The 17,886-nt window shown below is 33.9% G+C and overlaps 1 protein-coding gene across 1 annotated transcript; it reads right to left on the bottom strand.

The window, feature by feature from the left end:
- Positions 1-509: 509 nt before the first annotated feature.
- Positions 510-3,144, bottom strand: LOC125826275 (serine--tRNA ligase-like). Its single transcript, XM_049505600.1, has 9 exons — positions 3,024-3,144; positions 2,861-2,931; positions 2,612-2,773; positions 2,432-2,537; positions 1,632-1,825; positions 1,350-1,453; positions 1,079-1,262; positions 789-965; positions 510-690 (listed from the first exon to the last, which is right to left on the bottom strand). The coding sequence occupies exons 1-9, from the start codon at positions 3,142-3,144 to the stop codon at positions 511-513; spliced, it is 1,299 nt and encodes a 432-aa protein (XP_049361557.1). The 3' UTR covers position 510.
- Between the last annotated feature and the right edge of the window lie 14,742 nt (positions 3,145-17,886).

Genomic DNA, 17,886 nt, shown 5'->3' with positions numbered 1-17,886 from the left:
TCTCATGACAATCTTCCCAGTCAAGTAAGGGGACTAGTCAATATGGTATTAACTATGATTCTCCATAGGTTTTGTTTATATAGTCACACTTTTGGCTAGGAATAGCTTAGTTAATTCCCCTCAATGATCATGTAAACAGTTTGGTATGCCAAACTCAACTCGTAAGTTTTTTCACATCTTCAATGATCAATGGAGTTTTTGGGGAAAAAAAAAGTAAAAACTATCTCTACATTGTGTAGATATTTTGCCTATTATTATAGGCTGCTTACATATTTTGTAAATTAGATAGCAAATGTATGAGCTCTAAATTATGTTTAGCTTCGATATATGGCTAAATGTTATTATCATTGAAAAGCAAGAGAATGTATCAAACTAACAAAGAAAGCAGAAAAAAATGAAAAGTAAGAAAATGTATCAAACTAACAAACAAAGCGGAAAAATTAAAACTCAGAACCTATTCCTTTTTTATCTATTGTGTTAAAACAATCAATTGACTTGTTTAAGTTGAACTCAATTCCCTTTGCTAGAGAAAGGCATGAATGTCTTGCCACCCATATATGGCCGTAGAACTTGAGGAATCTCAACTCCGTCCTCCCTTTGGTAGTTCTCAAGTATACAACACATAGTCCTCTCTGTCGCGGTAAGGGTGGAGTTCAATAGATGCACATACTTCTTCACTTGATCATTACCCTAAGGAAAAAATCATGTTAAACCAAATAACTGAAACATTGAGAAATGAAGCTGAATTGCACGGTTAACTAACAATTTTAACAAAACTATATATGTACCTTGTGTCCAAATCGAATTTCTAATTTCCTGGACTGATAGTCTGTGCAGTTTGAGCAGGACACAAGCTCTCTATAAGTTGATGATGCAGGGTACCACCCTTCCAAATCGTACTTCTTTGCTGCTGCATCATTGAGTGCGCCAGAAACAACAGCCACAATTTGGTAAGGAAGTTCTAGCTGTGAAAATAAAAAGAGTTGTATATGTCAAGCCAAGTTTGAGATAGTGAGATTAGTCTAATAACAGATAGTAAAAGTGAGTGAGATGAATGTTGTTAATCCATTAGATCTACCTGCTGAAAGAATTCCTCTGAGTTTTTAATCATCTCCTCATGCATGGCCCAGGAGTCATTGTCATTTGGACTAGTCAAACAAAACTGTTCCACTTTCTCAAACTGGTGGACTCTAAAAATTCCAAGTGTATCGCGACCATGAGAACCAGCTTCCTTGCGGAAGCATGAAGAATATCCAGCATACCTGGTGGATGACATAGATTAGTCCATAAAAGCTAACTGGCAATAGAGGATACAATACTGTTGATTGGTTCCGTTACAGTAATAATACCTTAACGGAAGTTGTGAAGGATGAATCCAATCATTCAAATGATAAGCACACAGAGGTTGTTCAGCAGTGGCAATAAGATATTTGTCATCTCCCTCACCACTCACCTATCAATCAAACACATAAGATAAATGAGGTACGTCTTGCCTTCAATAATTTTAAATCAAAAAACATCAAGAATGCATAATTAACGCTCCCTTAAATCGTCGGAGGTTCTATCTTATCCATATGTGTCTATTAACTCCATTTACCAAAATATATCAAAACATATTGAGAGAGATATACCTTGTAAAGTTCTTCATCAAACTGAGCTAATTGAGCACACTTTGCCATAATATCTTTCCTCATGAAGAACGGAGTTTGCAATGGAGTATATCCCCTATTCTCCAAGAAATCAAGAGCAAAATTAATCAACGCTTGATTAAGACGTACACCAGCTCCTTTCAGATAGTAACCTCTTCCTCCAGCGACATTTGCTCCTATATATTTTGCATTAATCTTGCAAGTCATTATATCAACCAACAAATAAATACGAATTGAGCAACAACATTTTCAACAAGGAAAAAATAGAACACTTTAAGGTTAGGCTTTCAAGATCGCTCTCATCCCAAAAACAACCTGTCGTGGTTTCCAGAACTAGTTAGGATATTATTCTAGAATGTCCAGGTAAGGTCATCTAAAATCAGTGAATGGAAAATAAAATGAAACATGAGTCTTATTAATCTAGATTTTTGTAGTATGATTTCTAACACTTCTATTTTATATATCCCACTAGATTAGTTTCAATTTCACAAATTTCTTAAATAGATGGACATTAATGGAAACTCAAATTTCTTCCATTGGGTTCTGGGTTGAATGAAAAGCAAACAAATATTCAGACCACATTCAACCTCAAATTTCTTCCACTGGGTTGAACGAAAAGCAAACAAATTTTCATGTATTGCATTTCCCATCAGAGAAATTTGCGTTGATGTAAATCCAAAGTGAAGACAAAGAATGAACCATCGGCCTTTTGTGATTACCGCTGACTCCTAGTATGTAAAAAAAAATAGAATAGTTGAGTTAATTTGAAGAATTCGGTTTACCCTTTATTATATCTGCCATTCCAAGAGCTTTGACGAGATCAACATGACTCTTAAGACCCTTCTCAGTCCGCTTCTCTCCCCAGAACCGAACTATAGCATTATTTGCCTACAAAAATAATCTTTTCAGAACATGCTGGCATATGTGACTACAAAGCAGCAAAATCGACATATATGCCATACCTCATCATTACTAACTGGGACTGAATCGTGCACAAGGTTACCAATGATTTCCAACTTTGAATACAAAGCAGTTCGTGCCTCTTCTACTTGTGTCTCTTTCTTTTCAATTAATTGCTTCTTCTCTGCAGTGTCTTTAATTTTATGACTCGCATCCGCACCAGACTTTATTAATCAATCGATGATTTAGTTTTCGAGGTCACAAATATTATATTATATATGTAAAAGGAAAACTAAATAAAAGAGTCTCACGTTTTTTAGCTTGCCAACTTCTCTGGTGATCTTTTTGAAATCTTTCCGCAAATTATCAAGCTCAAACTGCCCTGAAATACTCATATGTTTAATTCCTCTGCCAATAACACAAATTTCGAAAGTAAAAAAAGAAGGTCTAAATTTCAAAAGAAAGTTAAATTACGCTGACGCCATTGTTTGTCAAGTTGAATAACTTCATCTACAACGTCGACATTGGCAAATCGACGACGTTGAGATTCACGAATAATTTCCGGATGATTTCTGAAAAGATTTATATCTAACATATTAGCAGAAAGGATTAAAATTTATGTTTATACAAGAGACACAAAATTTTGATTTCCACAATGACTGGACTGCGGAGGGTTTAGGTTTATATTTATAGAAGAAAAACAGAGTATTCCTTTACCTATAATATTAATTAATGGTTTTTAACTTACAAAAGGAAAAAATACGCTATTTTTTACCCCCCTAATTTAACGCAGTATTCCGTGACAATCATTGTCATATGGCTAGAAGGACTGGAACACGCAACCATATAACAACTAATTTTCGCAACCTTAACCATCAGATTTTTATTTTTTTTTTGAATTCCTTAACCATCAGACTAAGAGCTTGTATTGCGGCTAAAATTGCCTATTTCTCAAAACACTTTTTTTAAATGACTTTAAAAAAGTGTTTTTGAAAAAAGTAATTTATGTTTGACTATTTCATTTAAAAAGTGTTTTTGATAAGCAAATCGTGTTTGACTAATCTTTTTTTAAAATTTTTTTTGATAGTCAAATTACGAAAAAGGGTAAGTATCAAATGTACTTTTAATATTAAAGATATTTTATAGATAAAAACTATTTTCAATGTCTATTAAATGTTTTAAAATAAAAATATGCATATTGAAATTTTCAATCAATATTATTCATAAATAAATAGTAATATGATTACCATGATGACTTAAATATAATTCAAAATATCAAGAAAAATAAATTTAAAAATCATTCCACAAATTAGACCACTATATACGAAAAATTCACCACAAAAATAAATAAAGGCATTCATATTTTTAATCCTACAAAAATGTTATTGTTACATTTATTTCGAATTCTCTGAATAAAACGTAAAATAATATATAAATATATAAATAATAATAATGATAGTATATAAACATAAAATAAAATAATTTATTATATAAAAATAAAAAATAAATTCTTAAACTTAACCAAATTTATGAATATGTTAATTAATTAATAAGGGATATATTGGTAAATATGTATATATATGGGAGGGATACGTTAGTATTCAAGAAAATAATTTTCTGCTTCTACTTCTGTTTTTTTTTTAGAAACAGAAATATTTAGTTTCTTCCCAACAACAAAAAAATTGTTTCTGCTTTCATTTAAAAGTAATTTCGAGAATCTTTCAAACACTATTTTTTTCAAAATAGTGCTTTTATCACAGAAAAAACGCTTCTGGCCTCTCAACATTAATGTCAAACAGGCTCTAGGCATAGCATTTAACTTATGTAAAGATGTCTGAATACTTATGGTAAAAGATACTCATGGAATTTTCGACATATATGTATTATAGATTTAAAAGATGCGCTCTCTCTCTCTATATATATATTATTAAACCAAAAATATGGAACTAAATTATGGTGAAAAAATAAAGAATATTATGGTTTTTTGAGAAAAAATGAATAAAAAAAGAAGAATAATAATAAAAAATAATTAGAAAAAAAAGAGAAAGAGAAAAGAAACATAAAAATACACAAATCAAAAAAATAAAGAGAATAAGATTTAAAAAAAAGAGAGAAAAGAAATCAATAAAGGAGGAAAAAAAATGTGGGGGGGGGGGTGGAGAGGGAAAAAAAAGTAAAAAAATAAAAATAAATAAAGAAACGAATAAAGAAATATAGAAAAGGAAGGAAAAATAAAAAGGAGAAAAGAAGTATATAAAATAAAATTTGAGTATGAATTAGATTATGGTATAAAAAGAAAAGAAAAAATAAAATAATTTGAAAAAACAATAAATGAACAACAATTCATAAAAAAAAAAAAAAAACGAGAAAAGAAAAGTAGAGAAAAAATAAACGAATAAATAAACAAATGAGAGAAAAAGTACATAAAATAAATAGTGAGAATAAGTCAGATTATGGGCTACAAAATAAAGAATAAACTAATTCGAAAAAAATTAAATGAACAAAAAAATATAGAAAGAAAAAAAGAAGAAGTAGAGAATAAAAAGCAAAAGAATTACAAAGAAGCTAAATAACTAAAATTACAAGGAAATGGGACATTTTCTGTAATTAATTTGTTTAATAGTTAGAAAGATATGAAAATAAGGATAGCCGCTTATAATAATTTCCCTTTTTTCAATATAGAAATGTTATTTTCCCCTTTTTTTCTAATCAAATCAAAACAAACAAATCTCTCTAACTTTGGGCTATTTGTGTTTTGATTTAACAAATCGTAAAAGCTGTCAATTTTTTCTCAATAAACTCACATACATTGAGCCGTTTTGTTATATTATTTTATTGTTATTTTTTAATCTCGATCTCATGGCAGCGAGTTTTATTCATGTGAATTTTTCTGACTTTACGAAAATTTCTATTCATTTAACATTTCATTTAAGTGAAAAGTATATTTGATCTCTTTTTCAAACATCGTATAGTTGTAAAAAGCCGAAAAAGCCAAAAAACAAAAAAAAAAAACTCAAAAGAACAGACTAAAATTGAAATCGAAAAAATTGACTTTGCGTGGTTTAATTTGATTTTTAGATTTAATAAATCGATATAATTGATTTAGATTTTTTTTTTAATGAGAAAATCAAATCAAACAAACCTATGTACACCTAATGACTACGTGTCTTCTTCCTAGTGTTATCAATTTTGTCTTTTCAGTTCCCTACGTGACTTCCTCCCGTGTTATCAATGTATACATTACTCTGTTTGTATCTTCTTCATTTATGCTCCACCGTCTGTGCACATCAAAGTTCAGTTCTTCTCTTCAGCATTCTACAAGTAAGGCTCTTTCATGTTTCAATTGAGTTTTTTTTTGGTGCTATCTTTCTTTTCATCAAAGTCGAAGTTCCAAATTTGATCTGTGTGTGAATGTTTGCTCAAAACTTTATTGTTGTTCTGACTTGTCCAAGAAAAAAAAGGGATATGATGTTCAAATCCATTCGAGCTCAAACAAGTTGTTGCCTTTCTCATCAAAACCAATAAACCTCTCTCACTACTCCTATTTTCTTGGGTAACTTATACCTTGTTCAATGAACTTAATTCACCTACACTAACATATTCCATAATCAATTACTAATTGAGAACTCATGTCACAAAAGACCAATATAAAGCGCCATAATTTAGAGCTTGTTTGGATTGAATTAAAAGTTCATCAAATCGTTTTTAACTTTTGGGAGAGATTTTCAGCTCTGTTGATCAGCAAGAAGTTGCTATATGGAATAGCTGTTTGAGAAATCTTGTTGAAGGTAGTTCTTTAATTGATGCAATTTTCTTGTACTCAAATGACAATAACCAACCATGATAAAAGCATATAATTGCTTGTTTCAAATCCAGAAACATTTGACTTTCTGATAAAAGAAAGTTAATTTTCTATATTACATAGAAAGCATTACCAGGCAACAACTTGTTTGAGCTCGAATGAATTTGGGGATTTCTGAAGTGCCATTAATGGAGTCTTTGAGTTTTGGAGAGTGAAGTGGAGATGCCAAGCAAATAGACTGCAACATTGCCTTAGCTTTAATGTTAGCTGCTAATAAAGCATAAGCCTATATAGTATGGTACTTTTTTGTTGTTGTTCGGTACTTTCTTCAAAGCAACAACGCCGGAGGCACGACCCGGCCAATTAAGGCCAGGAGGGCATCGCCGACAGAAGGGACGAGTGTATATCCGGGCATAAAAAAGGGACACAATTTTACTATTTTAAGTTTAAGAATTGACAGAAAAAAAAACTAATTAAATGATTAGGGAATAAGTTGACTTAATTCCCTTAGTTGTTTGTTGATTAATTCCTCCATTGATGATGAATTTCATTTTTTTCTAATTAACTTCTTGTAATCATTTATTCCAGGGATATATTAACAATGGTTAAAAGATTAACAAGAGATGTATTAACTAAATTACTTAATTCCCTTAGTTGTTTGTTGATTAATTCCTCCATTGATGATGAATTTCATTTTTTTCTAATTAACTTCTTGTAATCATTTATTCCAGGGATATATTAACAATGGTTAAAAGATTAACAAGAGATGTATTAACTAAATTACACTCCAAATGAATTTTTTTCTTAATGATTATGCAAAATCGTATTTTAAAAAATTGAATCCATCTAATTATGTGTACAAATATACACTATGGATAAATAGATTTTCCATTTATTTACAAAATATATATGCAGTGTATGAATATTTACTTTATATTAATATGCAAAATATATACACAGTGTATAGATATATTTTACTTATTGTTAAGAGGCACTGATAATAAGAAAAAGCATTGCTAAGTAATGAAAAAATAAACAACAACAGAAAGAGAATGATTAATCATTCTCTTATTCGATCCAAATGCAGGACCTTGGTTGAACTAAGTTAAAAATATTTGAACTTGAGTAAACTTTGATGCTAGAGTAATCGAACGAGTAATATTTACGATTGGCCAAACAATAGAAAACACCCTTGTTGTTGTCGTGAAACATTGGGAAATATATCTTGTTTCCTAGCCCCTGTGCAACATAAGTTCTCAAGTACGATCCTCCAAAGCTCACAAACAATATTTTATTATTTTCCAAACTTGTTATTTTTTCCCTTTCCAGCACTTCTCCATTCAATTTGTATATCCAAACCTCTACATCTCCTTCTTCACGACTTAAAAACACAACAAACATTCCTTCATTATCGACATCTTCTATTGTCTATGCCTTTCGAATTGATCTTTGTTTTGAACACGAAAAGTATTTCCCATAAAATTTCCATTTAGGTCTCTGTGCAACTTAGTTTTCCTTGATGCTTAATGTTCCCAAATTACCTTTATCTCCCAGTGCGTAAATAGTATTATTTTTGAAAAACAACGGATTATTGCACCCCGTTGCCTTAAATTTTGCTCGATGATTGAAGAAGTAGTGATACGTCCATTCAGTATCTCCAAGTTTGATGATGTACACATCTGGGACATAACCACCGGTTTCTAAACCAACAATAAAACAATCTGATGATGATGAGTCAGGAGGACACGAAAATGTCCAAGCAGAGCAAGAATTTCCATTCTCATCTAGTAGATCAGGGAGTTCAATTATGTCATTGCTAATAGTATTGAAAAAGAACATGCCGCGTGTAACATCCGGCAATTTGAAATATCTATGAAGAGGCTTAGAAGTGGAAATAGTCATTCTTGGAAAGAATTCAAAAATCTGGAAATTTGTTAAGTATGGGAAAAAAAAATGAGTTTTTGGCCAACTTTGAACAGTCATAACTCCTATATCAGTAAGAATTAGGTGTAGTTCTAGTTATGTTTTCGAAGCTCGTGGAATTATCTTTCCAACGCCACCGAGTTTGCTCGATTCCGAGTTCGTATGAGTGAGTTATGCCCTTTGGAAGTTGGGCAGTTGGCAGGGAAATTAGTCCGAAAATTTTAAGGATATTTTGGTCTTTTCCCTAACCAATTCTTTTGGTTATATTAGTGTGTTAGACTGATTTTTTTTTATCAGTTCTTCCCTTTTTAAAAGAGTGAGAGTGAGGGTTTGTGAGTGAAGAGGAGAAGAAGAGGAGAAAGAGAAGATCAAGCAAGGTTTCGTCAAAGATCGTCGTGGATATCGTCAGGGGTGATCCCTACTAGGCATGTGAGTTCATAGTGTTGGGTTGGCTCTTTTCCCCACACGCCAAACTCGTTTTATTTCCGAGAAAAGATTGGTTGTGTTGTTGAAGTTGTTGGTTGTGTTGTTGAAGTTCTTGGTTGTGTTGTTGAAGTTCTTGTTGGTTTAGTACATGATTTGGTTGTGTTTTTGAGTTGAATCTCTTGTTTGTTGAGGGATTGTATGATTCTTAGTGTTTGGAGTTGAAACCCTTGAAGTTAGGGTGGTTTAGAGTTGGTCAAAGGAGGAAGAAAAGTCGAGCTTTTGGGGAAAAGGGGTGGCGTGTCGTGCCTACCAGCGCGCCCCAAAAGGGACTCTGAAGTCCAGCCCTTGGGGCGGCGCGCTTAGCAGAGCTCCAGCAGTCCCCTTCTGAGCTTTGTGGTCTAGCGCCCCGCGCTTCTCAGAGCGCCAAGGGCGCCAACCTTTCCCATTCTTTCCCCATTTTTTCATGCATGTTCCTTGGCATTGTGTCTATGCTTCATAGTTGTTTCCAACACTCCAAGGTACGTCTAAACGTCAAGAACTCATCCAATAACGTGTGATCATATACCTTGAATCCATAATCCAATTCAAGGTGAGTTCGGATGAAAGTCAAGTGAAGTTAGAGTCAAGTCTAGAAGTTAAGAAGTAAGTCAAAACAAGTTTTCAAAGTTGTTCAAGAGTCTTTATTGAACGTTTTAACTTCGTTTTAAGGTTCAAGTTTCAAGTTTCAAGTCAAGCAAAGAGTATAAAGTTTCAAGCTAAGTAAAGAGTATCGAGTTTCAAGTTAAGTCAAGAGTTTAAAGTTGAGTTCATTTCTCAAAAGTATTACGGAACTAAGTATTCCCCAAAGAAGTTTATAAATGTTTTCACATTTGAGTAAGAGAGGAACTATGATTCCAAAAGAGCCTTTGGGCTAGTTTTCAAGAAAAGGGAACATCGATTCCAAGTGAGCCTTTGGGCTAGATTTTGAGCAATTATCTCAAACTAAAGAAAGATGTGTTTTAAACACTTATGAGCTAAAGTATTTTGGGAGTAGTATTGAGCACCAAATTGGGGATGCGAGTTCATATTAACTCAACTCTCCATAAGAACCATATAGCCAAACATGAGAATTAACGGGAGATGATCACGTAAGATTAAGCTAGTGGATCCACTAAGTTAAGTAAGGTCCTATATCACGGCAAGGTATAGGATGTTCCTTGGGCAACGTGAGGTAAAACGTTGTATCATCACTAAGGCTCATAGTGGTGGTTGTCGGTTATAGAATCTCCCACTAAAGTTATATTACTTTTATATAAGTAAAGTTGAGTTTGTTATTGTTTAATCATTAACAAGCTAAGTTGTTTATATTGTTTTTCAAGCTATTTATGTATTGCATGTGTCTTATTGCTTTACATTTGAGTTCAGTTATTCATGAGTCGAACAGAGCTAAGGTAAGTGTTCACTTGTACTCCTTTCAAGCTTAAGTTGTTGCTTAGTTTTCCAGCTCGCATACTCGTACATTCAATGTACTGATGCCAGTTGGCCTGCATCTTATGACGATGCAGACACAGGTACTCAGGATCAGCATCCAGCACGCCGTTGATCCAGCTGAGCACTCCAGAGTCAGTGGTGAGCCTCTTTGCATTCCGGAGGACTTAATTATTTTGTTCTCTTAGTTTTGTTTTATTAGGATGTTGCGGGGTTTGTCCCAACATCCATCTCAGTGTTATAGAGGCTTCATAGACAGTCAGTCAGTCAGTTAGTTTTGAGTCTCTCATCTATGTATATATGTAAATATTCTATTTTGGGACTCGAGTTGCCTTTTTTGGCCAGATTTTATCAGTTAAGTTGTTTTATGACCCTTTCATTGCATGGAGTTATTATGTTGAGTTAGGTTTCCGCTGAGTTAAGAAAGTCAGACCAAGGGTTCGCTTGGGGCCAACAATGGTCTTCGAGTGCCGGTCCCGCCCAGGGTGTAGGCTCGGGGCGTGACAAACTTGGTATCAGAGCACAGAGTTCAATAGTCTTAGGGAGTATATGAAGCCGTGTATGTAGAGTCCTAGTTATCGGTGTGAAGCGCGCACATCTATAATTGGGAGGCTATAATATTTCGGAAGATTTCTCACTTCTTTCATACTCATCTCGTGCGTTAGAGTTTATCTCTAAAAAGTTTCTTTCTAATCCGTGCTTGCGCGAGTTTTTAGTTAATCATGCCTCCACGAAAAGTTGGCAGATAGCATCTTCCTAGACGTTATGTTGATGAGCAAGAGTTACCTTATGCCCCGGGAGTGCAACCGCAAGGGGAAGTTTCTAATGCCGAGTTCAGAGAGGCAATTAGAATTTTGAGTCAAGCTGTAACTAATCAGATTGGTCAGCAAAGGGGAGCTCGACATGAAGGAGCTGACACGTCAATGATTCGTGAGTTTTTGGGGATGAATCCTTCGAGTTTCATGGGTTCGAGCACTACTGAGGATCCAGAGAACTTCATTGAGGAGTTGAAGAAGATTTTCGATGTGATACATGTGGCAGATATTGAGCGGGTTGAACTAGCTACGTATTAATTGAAGGATGTTGCTAGAACTTGGTTCGACCAGTGAAAAGGGGGCAGAGCTGAGAATGCACCACCTGCGAATTGGGTCTGTTTTGAGGAAGCTTTCTTGGGGCGTTTCTTTCTCCGAGAATTGAAAGAGGCCAAGGTACGTGAGTTCCTCACACTTAAGCAGGAGTCTTTGAGTGTTCATGAGTATAATCTGAAGTTCACACAACTATCCCACTATGCTCCGGAGATGGTTGCGGACATGAGGAATAGAATGAGTTTGTTTGTTGTTGGGCTGTCTTGGTTGTCAAGCAAGGAAGGTAGGGCTGCAATGTTTATTGGGGACATGGACATATCTAGGTTGATGGTCTATGTGCAGCAGGTTGAGGAAGAGAAGCTAAGGGACAGAGAGTAGTTCAGAAATAAGAGAGCGAAGACCGGTAATGAGACCGGGCAGCAGAAAGGTAATGCGAATCGTTCATCCTTTCAGCAAAGGCAAAAGGGACCTGCTCCATCATCTGCTAGAGCACCTGCACCCAGATACAGAGGTGAATTTAATGGCCAGAATTCGAAGGATTTCAAGGCTAGACCAGCACAGTCTTTTGTATCATGTTCAACTGGTAGGCATTTTTGTATCATGTGTCAAACATAAGATAAATGACAATTTACTAAGTTAACTGTACTCCTTTCTTTGTATCATGTTTAAGAATTGGACAATTTTTGTATCATGTTCAACTGGTGGGCATTTTTGTATCATGTGTGGAGTTGTTGTAATTTTGTGAAATTATTGATACAAAAATAATGTTCATTGGTGTATCATTCAAAACATGTATTATTCAATGTGTATCAGATACACAAAATTTACTAGAATGCATCAGAACACACATAAGATACACTGCAAGTTACTAATTTAACGGTACTCATTAATATATTTGCTACAATTGTTTGTTCTAAAACTACAAATACAAATTGATGATGCTATCAAGAATCAGCAAGAAATGGAGGATGTTTTAGAACTCTAACTCACATATGAAAATATTCTTAATACTAACAAGAATCAACAAGAAATTTAATACTATGATACATTATCAGATGTTTGATACATCAAAATTTGCAATGTATCCCTGACTTATATATTGCAAATTCAGGCTCGTTTTTTCATCTTTAATACAGTTTTACACTCATGTAGTTCTTAATTTTCAATGGAGATGAGTATTACCTTCTACGATATATCTAATTTCCAAGTTTTACATGATCTCACCGATCTCCAACTCGACTGAAATGGCGGCTTTAAGATTCATAAATGAAATCGATTGTCCAACAACAATTTCATCACTTTTGTATCCTTCATAACTCATCCCGCTCACCTAAATTCTTGAATCTCTCAACAAAATCAATATATTCATATTGTATCAGCCAATTTTGTTGAGTAATTTGAATTCTTCATGATTTGGACTGCAATGGCGGCTTGATGGAGATGATGGAAATTTGAATTTTGAAAGATGTGAATCTGTTAAAGATTGAGATGGATTGATAGCAATCACTTATGCTTGAATCGTGGAATTTAGAATCAATTTTAGATTAATTTTCCTAATAAAGCGCAACAACCAACTATTTCCCTTATTAGGTGCAACTGCCAGCTTTTGCAATGTATCACACATGATGTATCCAAACGAAACTTATGTATCCAAATGACTTTTTGTAAAGTAGAAAAAATTAGGGATAAAATATAATTTAAGTTTTACATTATGGAATTTATGTAAGTTATACTATTTATTTATGGAAATCCCAATTATTTAATTTGCTTGTCCTATAGAGGCTACTCTAATTCCTTTTCCTTATCGTATTTGAACTCATTATTATTGTTATATTTAATTTGAAGTTGATTCTTTTAACTACACATTAGGCGATACTACTATTTAATTTGTAATTTGTATGTTGGCAATCTGTTAGAGGAGATGAGGTTGGAAGAGAAGAAGAAGGAAAACTCGGAATACGATGGACCACCCCTTTCTTCACAACCATACCCTTGGTTTGTTATATGTCCGTCAAGAAAAACACAAACTTTTTTCAACATATCAGAAGATCGATTTTATAAAAGAAGTATACATGAGCTTTGTAACGCAATAATACGTGCTTCTGCTCAAGAGTGGCTCGTGTTAGAAGACTTTGATTCTACTGATTGTTACCTTTGGAATCCTATTTCAAACGACAAAATTCAGCTCCCACCACTTCCTTATAATGACAATCTTGAATGTCTCTTGTCTGCACTACCCAATGATCCTCAATGTCACGTTTTCTTCCTAATTCATGAGACTACTCCTCCTGATGACGCGCTCTCTTCCTAATTCATGGGATTACTCCTCCTGATGATGATGATGAGGATGAGAATTCTAATGATGACGTACACAATGACAATCCCGATGATGACATAGATATCAATGACAATGAGAATCCCGATGATTACACAGATACTAATGATGATGACACGGACAATGAGAATCCCGAAGATGATGATGCCGATGACAATCCAGATGATGATGATGATGACGACGACACGGATCCCAGTGATGATGACGCAAACAATGACAATTCCAATGATGATCCAGCATAGAGGGAGGGAAAAATAAGAATTTTTGTATTTTTCTCAAATGGTAAGAAATTTTAGAAAATATAGTGAAAAAAGATTGTATAATTAGATAATTTTTCATTTTTATAATATAAGTTAGCTAATTGTATATTTTTAAAAATTTTCCTTTAATTAATATCGGTTGAAAACAGCTATGATAGCTTGGATCCTCAACAGACAAAATTTTAAGTCCCCAAAACTAATTAAACGCTAAATAAGATCTAATTATGCAAAATCGTATTTAAATAAATATTACCCGTACAAATATACATGATGGATATATGACTAGTTCGAGCATTTAGTAACTAGCATTGATAATAATTTATGCTGACGTGTTCATCCTGCACAATACGTTTCACATCCATTCACAAAATGTGTAAACACAGTATAAATAATATTTGTTTTATCCTAATAGGCAAAATATGTACACAATATATAGAGAATCTTTTCAAGAAAATAAATAATTATATATATTTATATAGAGAGAGAAATTTTACTTATAGTTAGAGGCATTGATAATAGGCAAATATCAAGTTTCAAGCCTCAAACATGGCTAACTAATGAAAAAATATATAAGAGAACGACTAATCATCCTCTTGTTCGATCCAAATGCAGGACCTTGGTTGAATTAAGTTAAAAATATTTGAACTTGAGTAAGCTTTGATGACAGAGTAATCGAAAGAGTAATATTTGTGATTGGCCAAACAATAGAAAACACCCTTGTTGTTATCGTGAAACATTGGGAAGTATATCTTGTTTCCTAGCCCCTGTGCAACACATGTTTTCAAATACGATCATCCAGAGCTCACAAACAATGTTTTATTATTGTCCAAACTTGCTAGTTGTTCCCTCTCCAACACTTTTCCTTTCAGTTTGTATCTCCAAACCTCTACATCCCCTTCTTCACGACTTAAAAACACAACTAACATTCCTCCATTATCTACGTCTTCGGCTGTGTATGCCTTTCGAATTGATGTTTGTTTTGAACTCGGAAAATGTCTCCCATAAAATTTCCAATTAGGTCTCTGTGTTGCTGAGTTTCCCTTGATACATAGTGTTCCCAAATTACCTTTATCTCCCAGTAAGTAGATAGTATTGTTTTTGAAAAATAACGGATTATTGCAATCTGATGTAGCAAACACTCATGCGTTAAAGAAGTAGTGATGCGTCCATTCAGTATCTCCAACTTTGATGATATATACGGCTGGGACATAAATACCGGTTTCAAAACCAACAACAAAACAATCTGATGATGAGGAGTCAGGAGGACATGAAAATGTCCAAGCAGAGCAAGAATTTTCGTGCTCCTCTAGTAGATCAAGGAGTTCAATTATGTCATTGCTAATAGGATTGAAAAAGAACATGCCGCGGCTGCCACTACTCATGAGCAACCAATTAGCTTTTGAGCTCCGAATTCGGGCACCCCTTAATTTTGGAATATCCATCTTTTGGATAGTTACGACATTGTACAGTGGATCAAAGAATTCTACAATGCCTGTCTCTCCCCGCAAGGTCATCAAACGAGGTGTTGGTGAATATGTCATCAAACGAGGTGGAAGAGAAGGAGGTGTTAAGGGAGAGTAGCGCCAGTGTTTACAAACGGCAAGAAAAACAAAATATTCAGCAGCAACAAGACGTGATGATATTAATCCGAGTATGTCTGATGGAATACCATGTGACCACAATTTATCATAATGTGTCTCCTCCATTATTTAGAATAAGAAAATTTTGCTTCGAAGTTGAGAGATTAAAAAGTGTGGAAATTACTATTAATTGTATCGGAAAAAGGACTTGTTATTACCCTATTTAAATAGAAATAGAATTGTAACTGTTTTTTTACCATAATTTATTTATGGAAATCCCAATTATTTTATTTATTTATGGAATCCCAATTATTTACGAGAAAGGAAAGGAAAACAAATTTCGTGGGCCTAGAGCAACTCTAATTCCTTTTCCTTATTATTATTGTTATATTTAATTTGAAGTTGATTCTTTTAACTACACGTTAGACATACTAGCTAAACTTTAGTTTGTAATTTGTATCTAGGCTAAGTTGTTGAATTCTGTAGAACTCATGATGATGAGATCGGAAGAGAACAAGAACAAAAAGCCACCTCTTCCTTTACAACCACACCCTTGGCTTGTTATATGTCCGTCAGGGAAAACACAAACTTTTTTCAGCATATCAGAAGATCGATGTTATGAAAGAAGTATACACGAGCTTGGAAACACAACAATACGTGCTTCTGCTCAAGAGTGGCTCGTGTTAGAAGACTTTGATTTTACTAATTGTTACCTTTGGAATCCTATTTCAAACGACAAAATTCAGCTCCCACCACTCCCTTATAACCACAATCTTTTGTGTCTCTTGTCTGCACCACCCAATGATCCTCAATGTTGCGTTCTCTTCCTAATTCATGAGACAACTCCTCCTGATGATGACGAGGATGAGAATTCTAATGATGACGTACACAATGAGACTACTCCTCCTGATGATGACATAGATACCAATGATAATGAGAATCCCGATGATTACACATAAACCAATGATGATGACACGGACAATGAGAATCCCGAAGATGATGATGATGCTGACACGGATCCCAGTGATGATGAGAATCCCTATGATGATGACAACACAGATTCTAATGATGATGACATAGACAATGAGAATCTTGATGATGTTGCAAACGATGACAATCTTGATGGTGATGATGATGAGACTGCGCCTCTGCCTGCACTTTACTTGTGCAAGCCAGGTTATAATGAAGAATTTCATAAGCAAGATCTGAAATCAATTATTGGAGATAACGTATTTTTGGGATGGACAGTATTCAAAGGAGATTTTTATGTATTAACAATGCAGACAAGTATTCTACTCCGTTTGGATGTAGATGATTCATCAGGAACAATATCAGCTACACCAATGACTAACCAACCTCCATATACTTACTTCACAGAACACTTAGACATGCCACGCTTTGAGAATTACCTCATTCAATCTGAAGACGAGCTGTTATACGTTTACATCTTGTTCTACGGAAGGGAGCTTGAGGATGTTTACAAAATTATAGTATTCCGATTTGATTTTGTAAATCAAGTGTGGGAAGAGGTGAAAAGCATTGGTGAAACTGTAATTTTCTTAGGTCCTTATTCTGGAGGAACAGGTCCTTATTCTGCAGGAACAACTTGTTGTACAAGAGGTACAAATCTTAAAAAAGAATCTATCTACTTCACTAAGGGCTGTTATCTCTATCATTTCAATTTGGAAACGCAGAGTATATCGGTATCCCTTCCTTGCCCACATATTTCTATGACAAATCCACACTCATATTGGTTAACGCTCATGGCCGCAAACTGATAAATTACATTTTTTTTAGTAGGGCGACTTGATTGGATTCTGTTGCTGATTTGTCTCTACTTATACAATTTTTACTTGTATTTGTCTTTATTGAAATTTTTAAAAAAGCATATAACATTTGTTTTTATTTTTGCACATCTTGCAAAAACATTTGCAGCAAGCTTGGGGCATATGAAAATTACTCATTAGAAAAGTACTTTTGTTTGTATCATAGTATAACTTTCGTCCGTTTAGTCAAACTTCTAAAAAGTGTTTATAGGGAGAAACTTTTTTTTCAACTTCCGACTTTTTAAAAAAAAAGAAAATAATAAAAAAAAATTGGGGGAGGGGAGAGGGTAAGGAAAGATCAAAAATGAGAGAAAGCCGCAGGGCCGTCTTAACTTCTAGGCCACTAATAAAGTCATCGCTTGGGGCCTCATGGGGCCCCCCATTTTTAAAAAACAATCTTATGTATGTTTTGTTTTTTTTTTTAAAAAAAATTTATATGTATTATTAGTGCTATGATTTCTACTAAAATTGCATATGACATGAATATAAATCTGATTTTCGTAAGAAACAATTTGATAAAACGAAATCACTAAGTCCCTTGAAGAATCTTTAGAGTTGATTACTTTATATATGTCGAGTAGATCAAACTATTTTTCACTTCAAAATAGATTTGAACCTATTGAAGCACATAAA

The sequence above is a fragment of the Solanum verrucosum genome, unplaced genomic scaffold (genome assembly GCF_900185275.1).
Source record: "Solanum verrucosum unplaced genomic scaffold, falcon-dt-bn FXZP01000125.1, whole genome shotgun sequence".
Taxonomy (NCBI): domain Eukaryota; kingdom Viridiplantae; phylum Streptophyta; class Magnoliopsida; order Solanales; family Solanaceae; genus Solanum; species Solanum verrucosum.
Note: the sequence above shows the minus strand (reverse complement) of the source record. Positions and strands in the feature narration are given on the sequence as shown.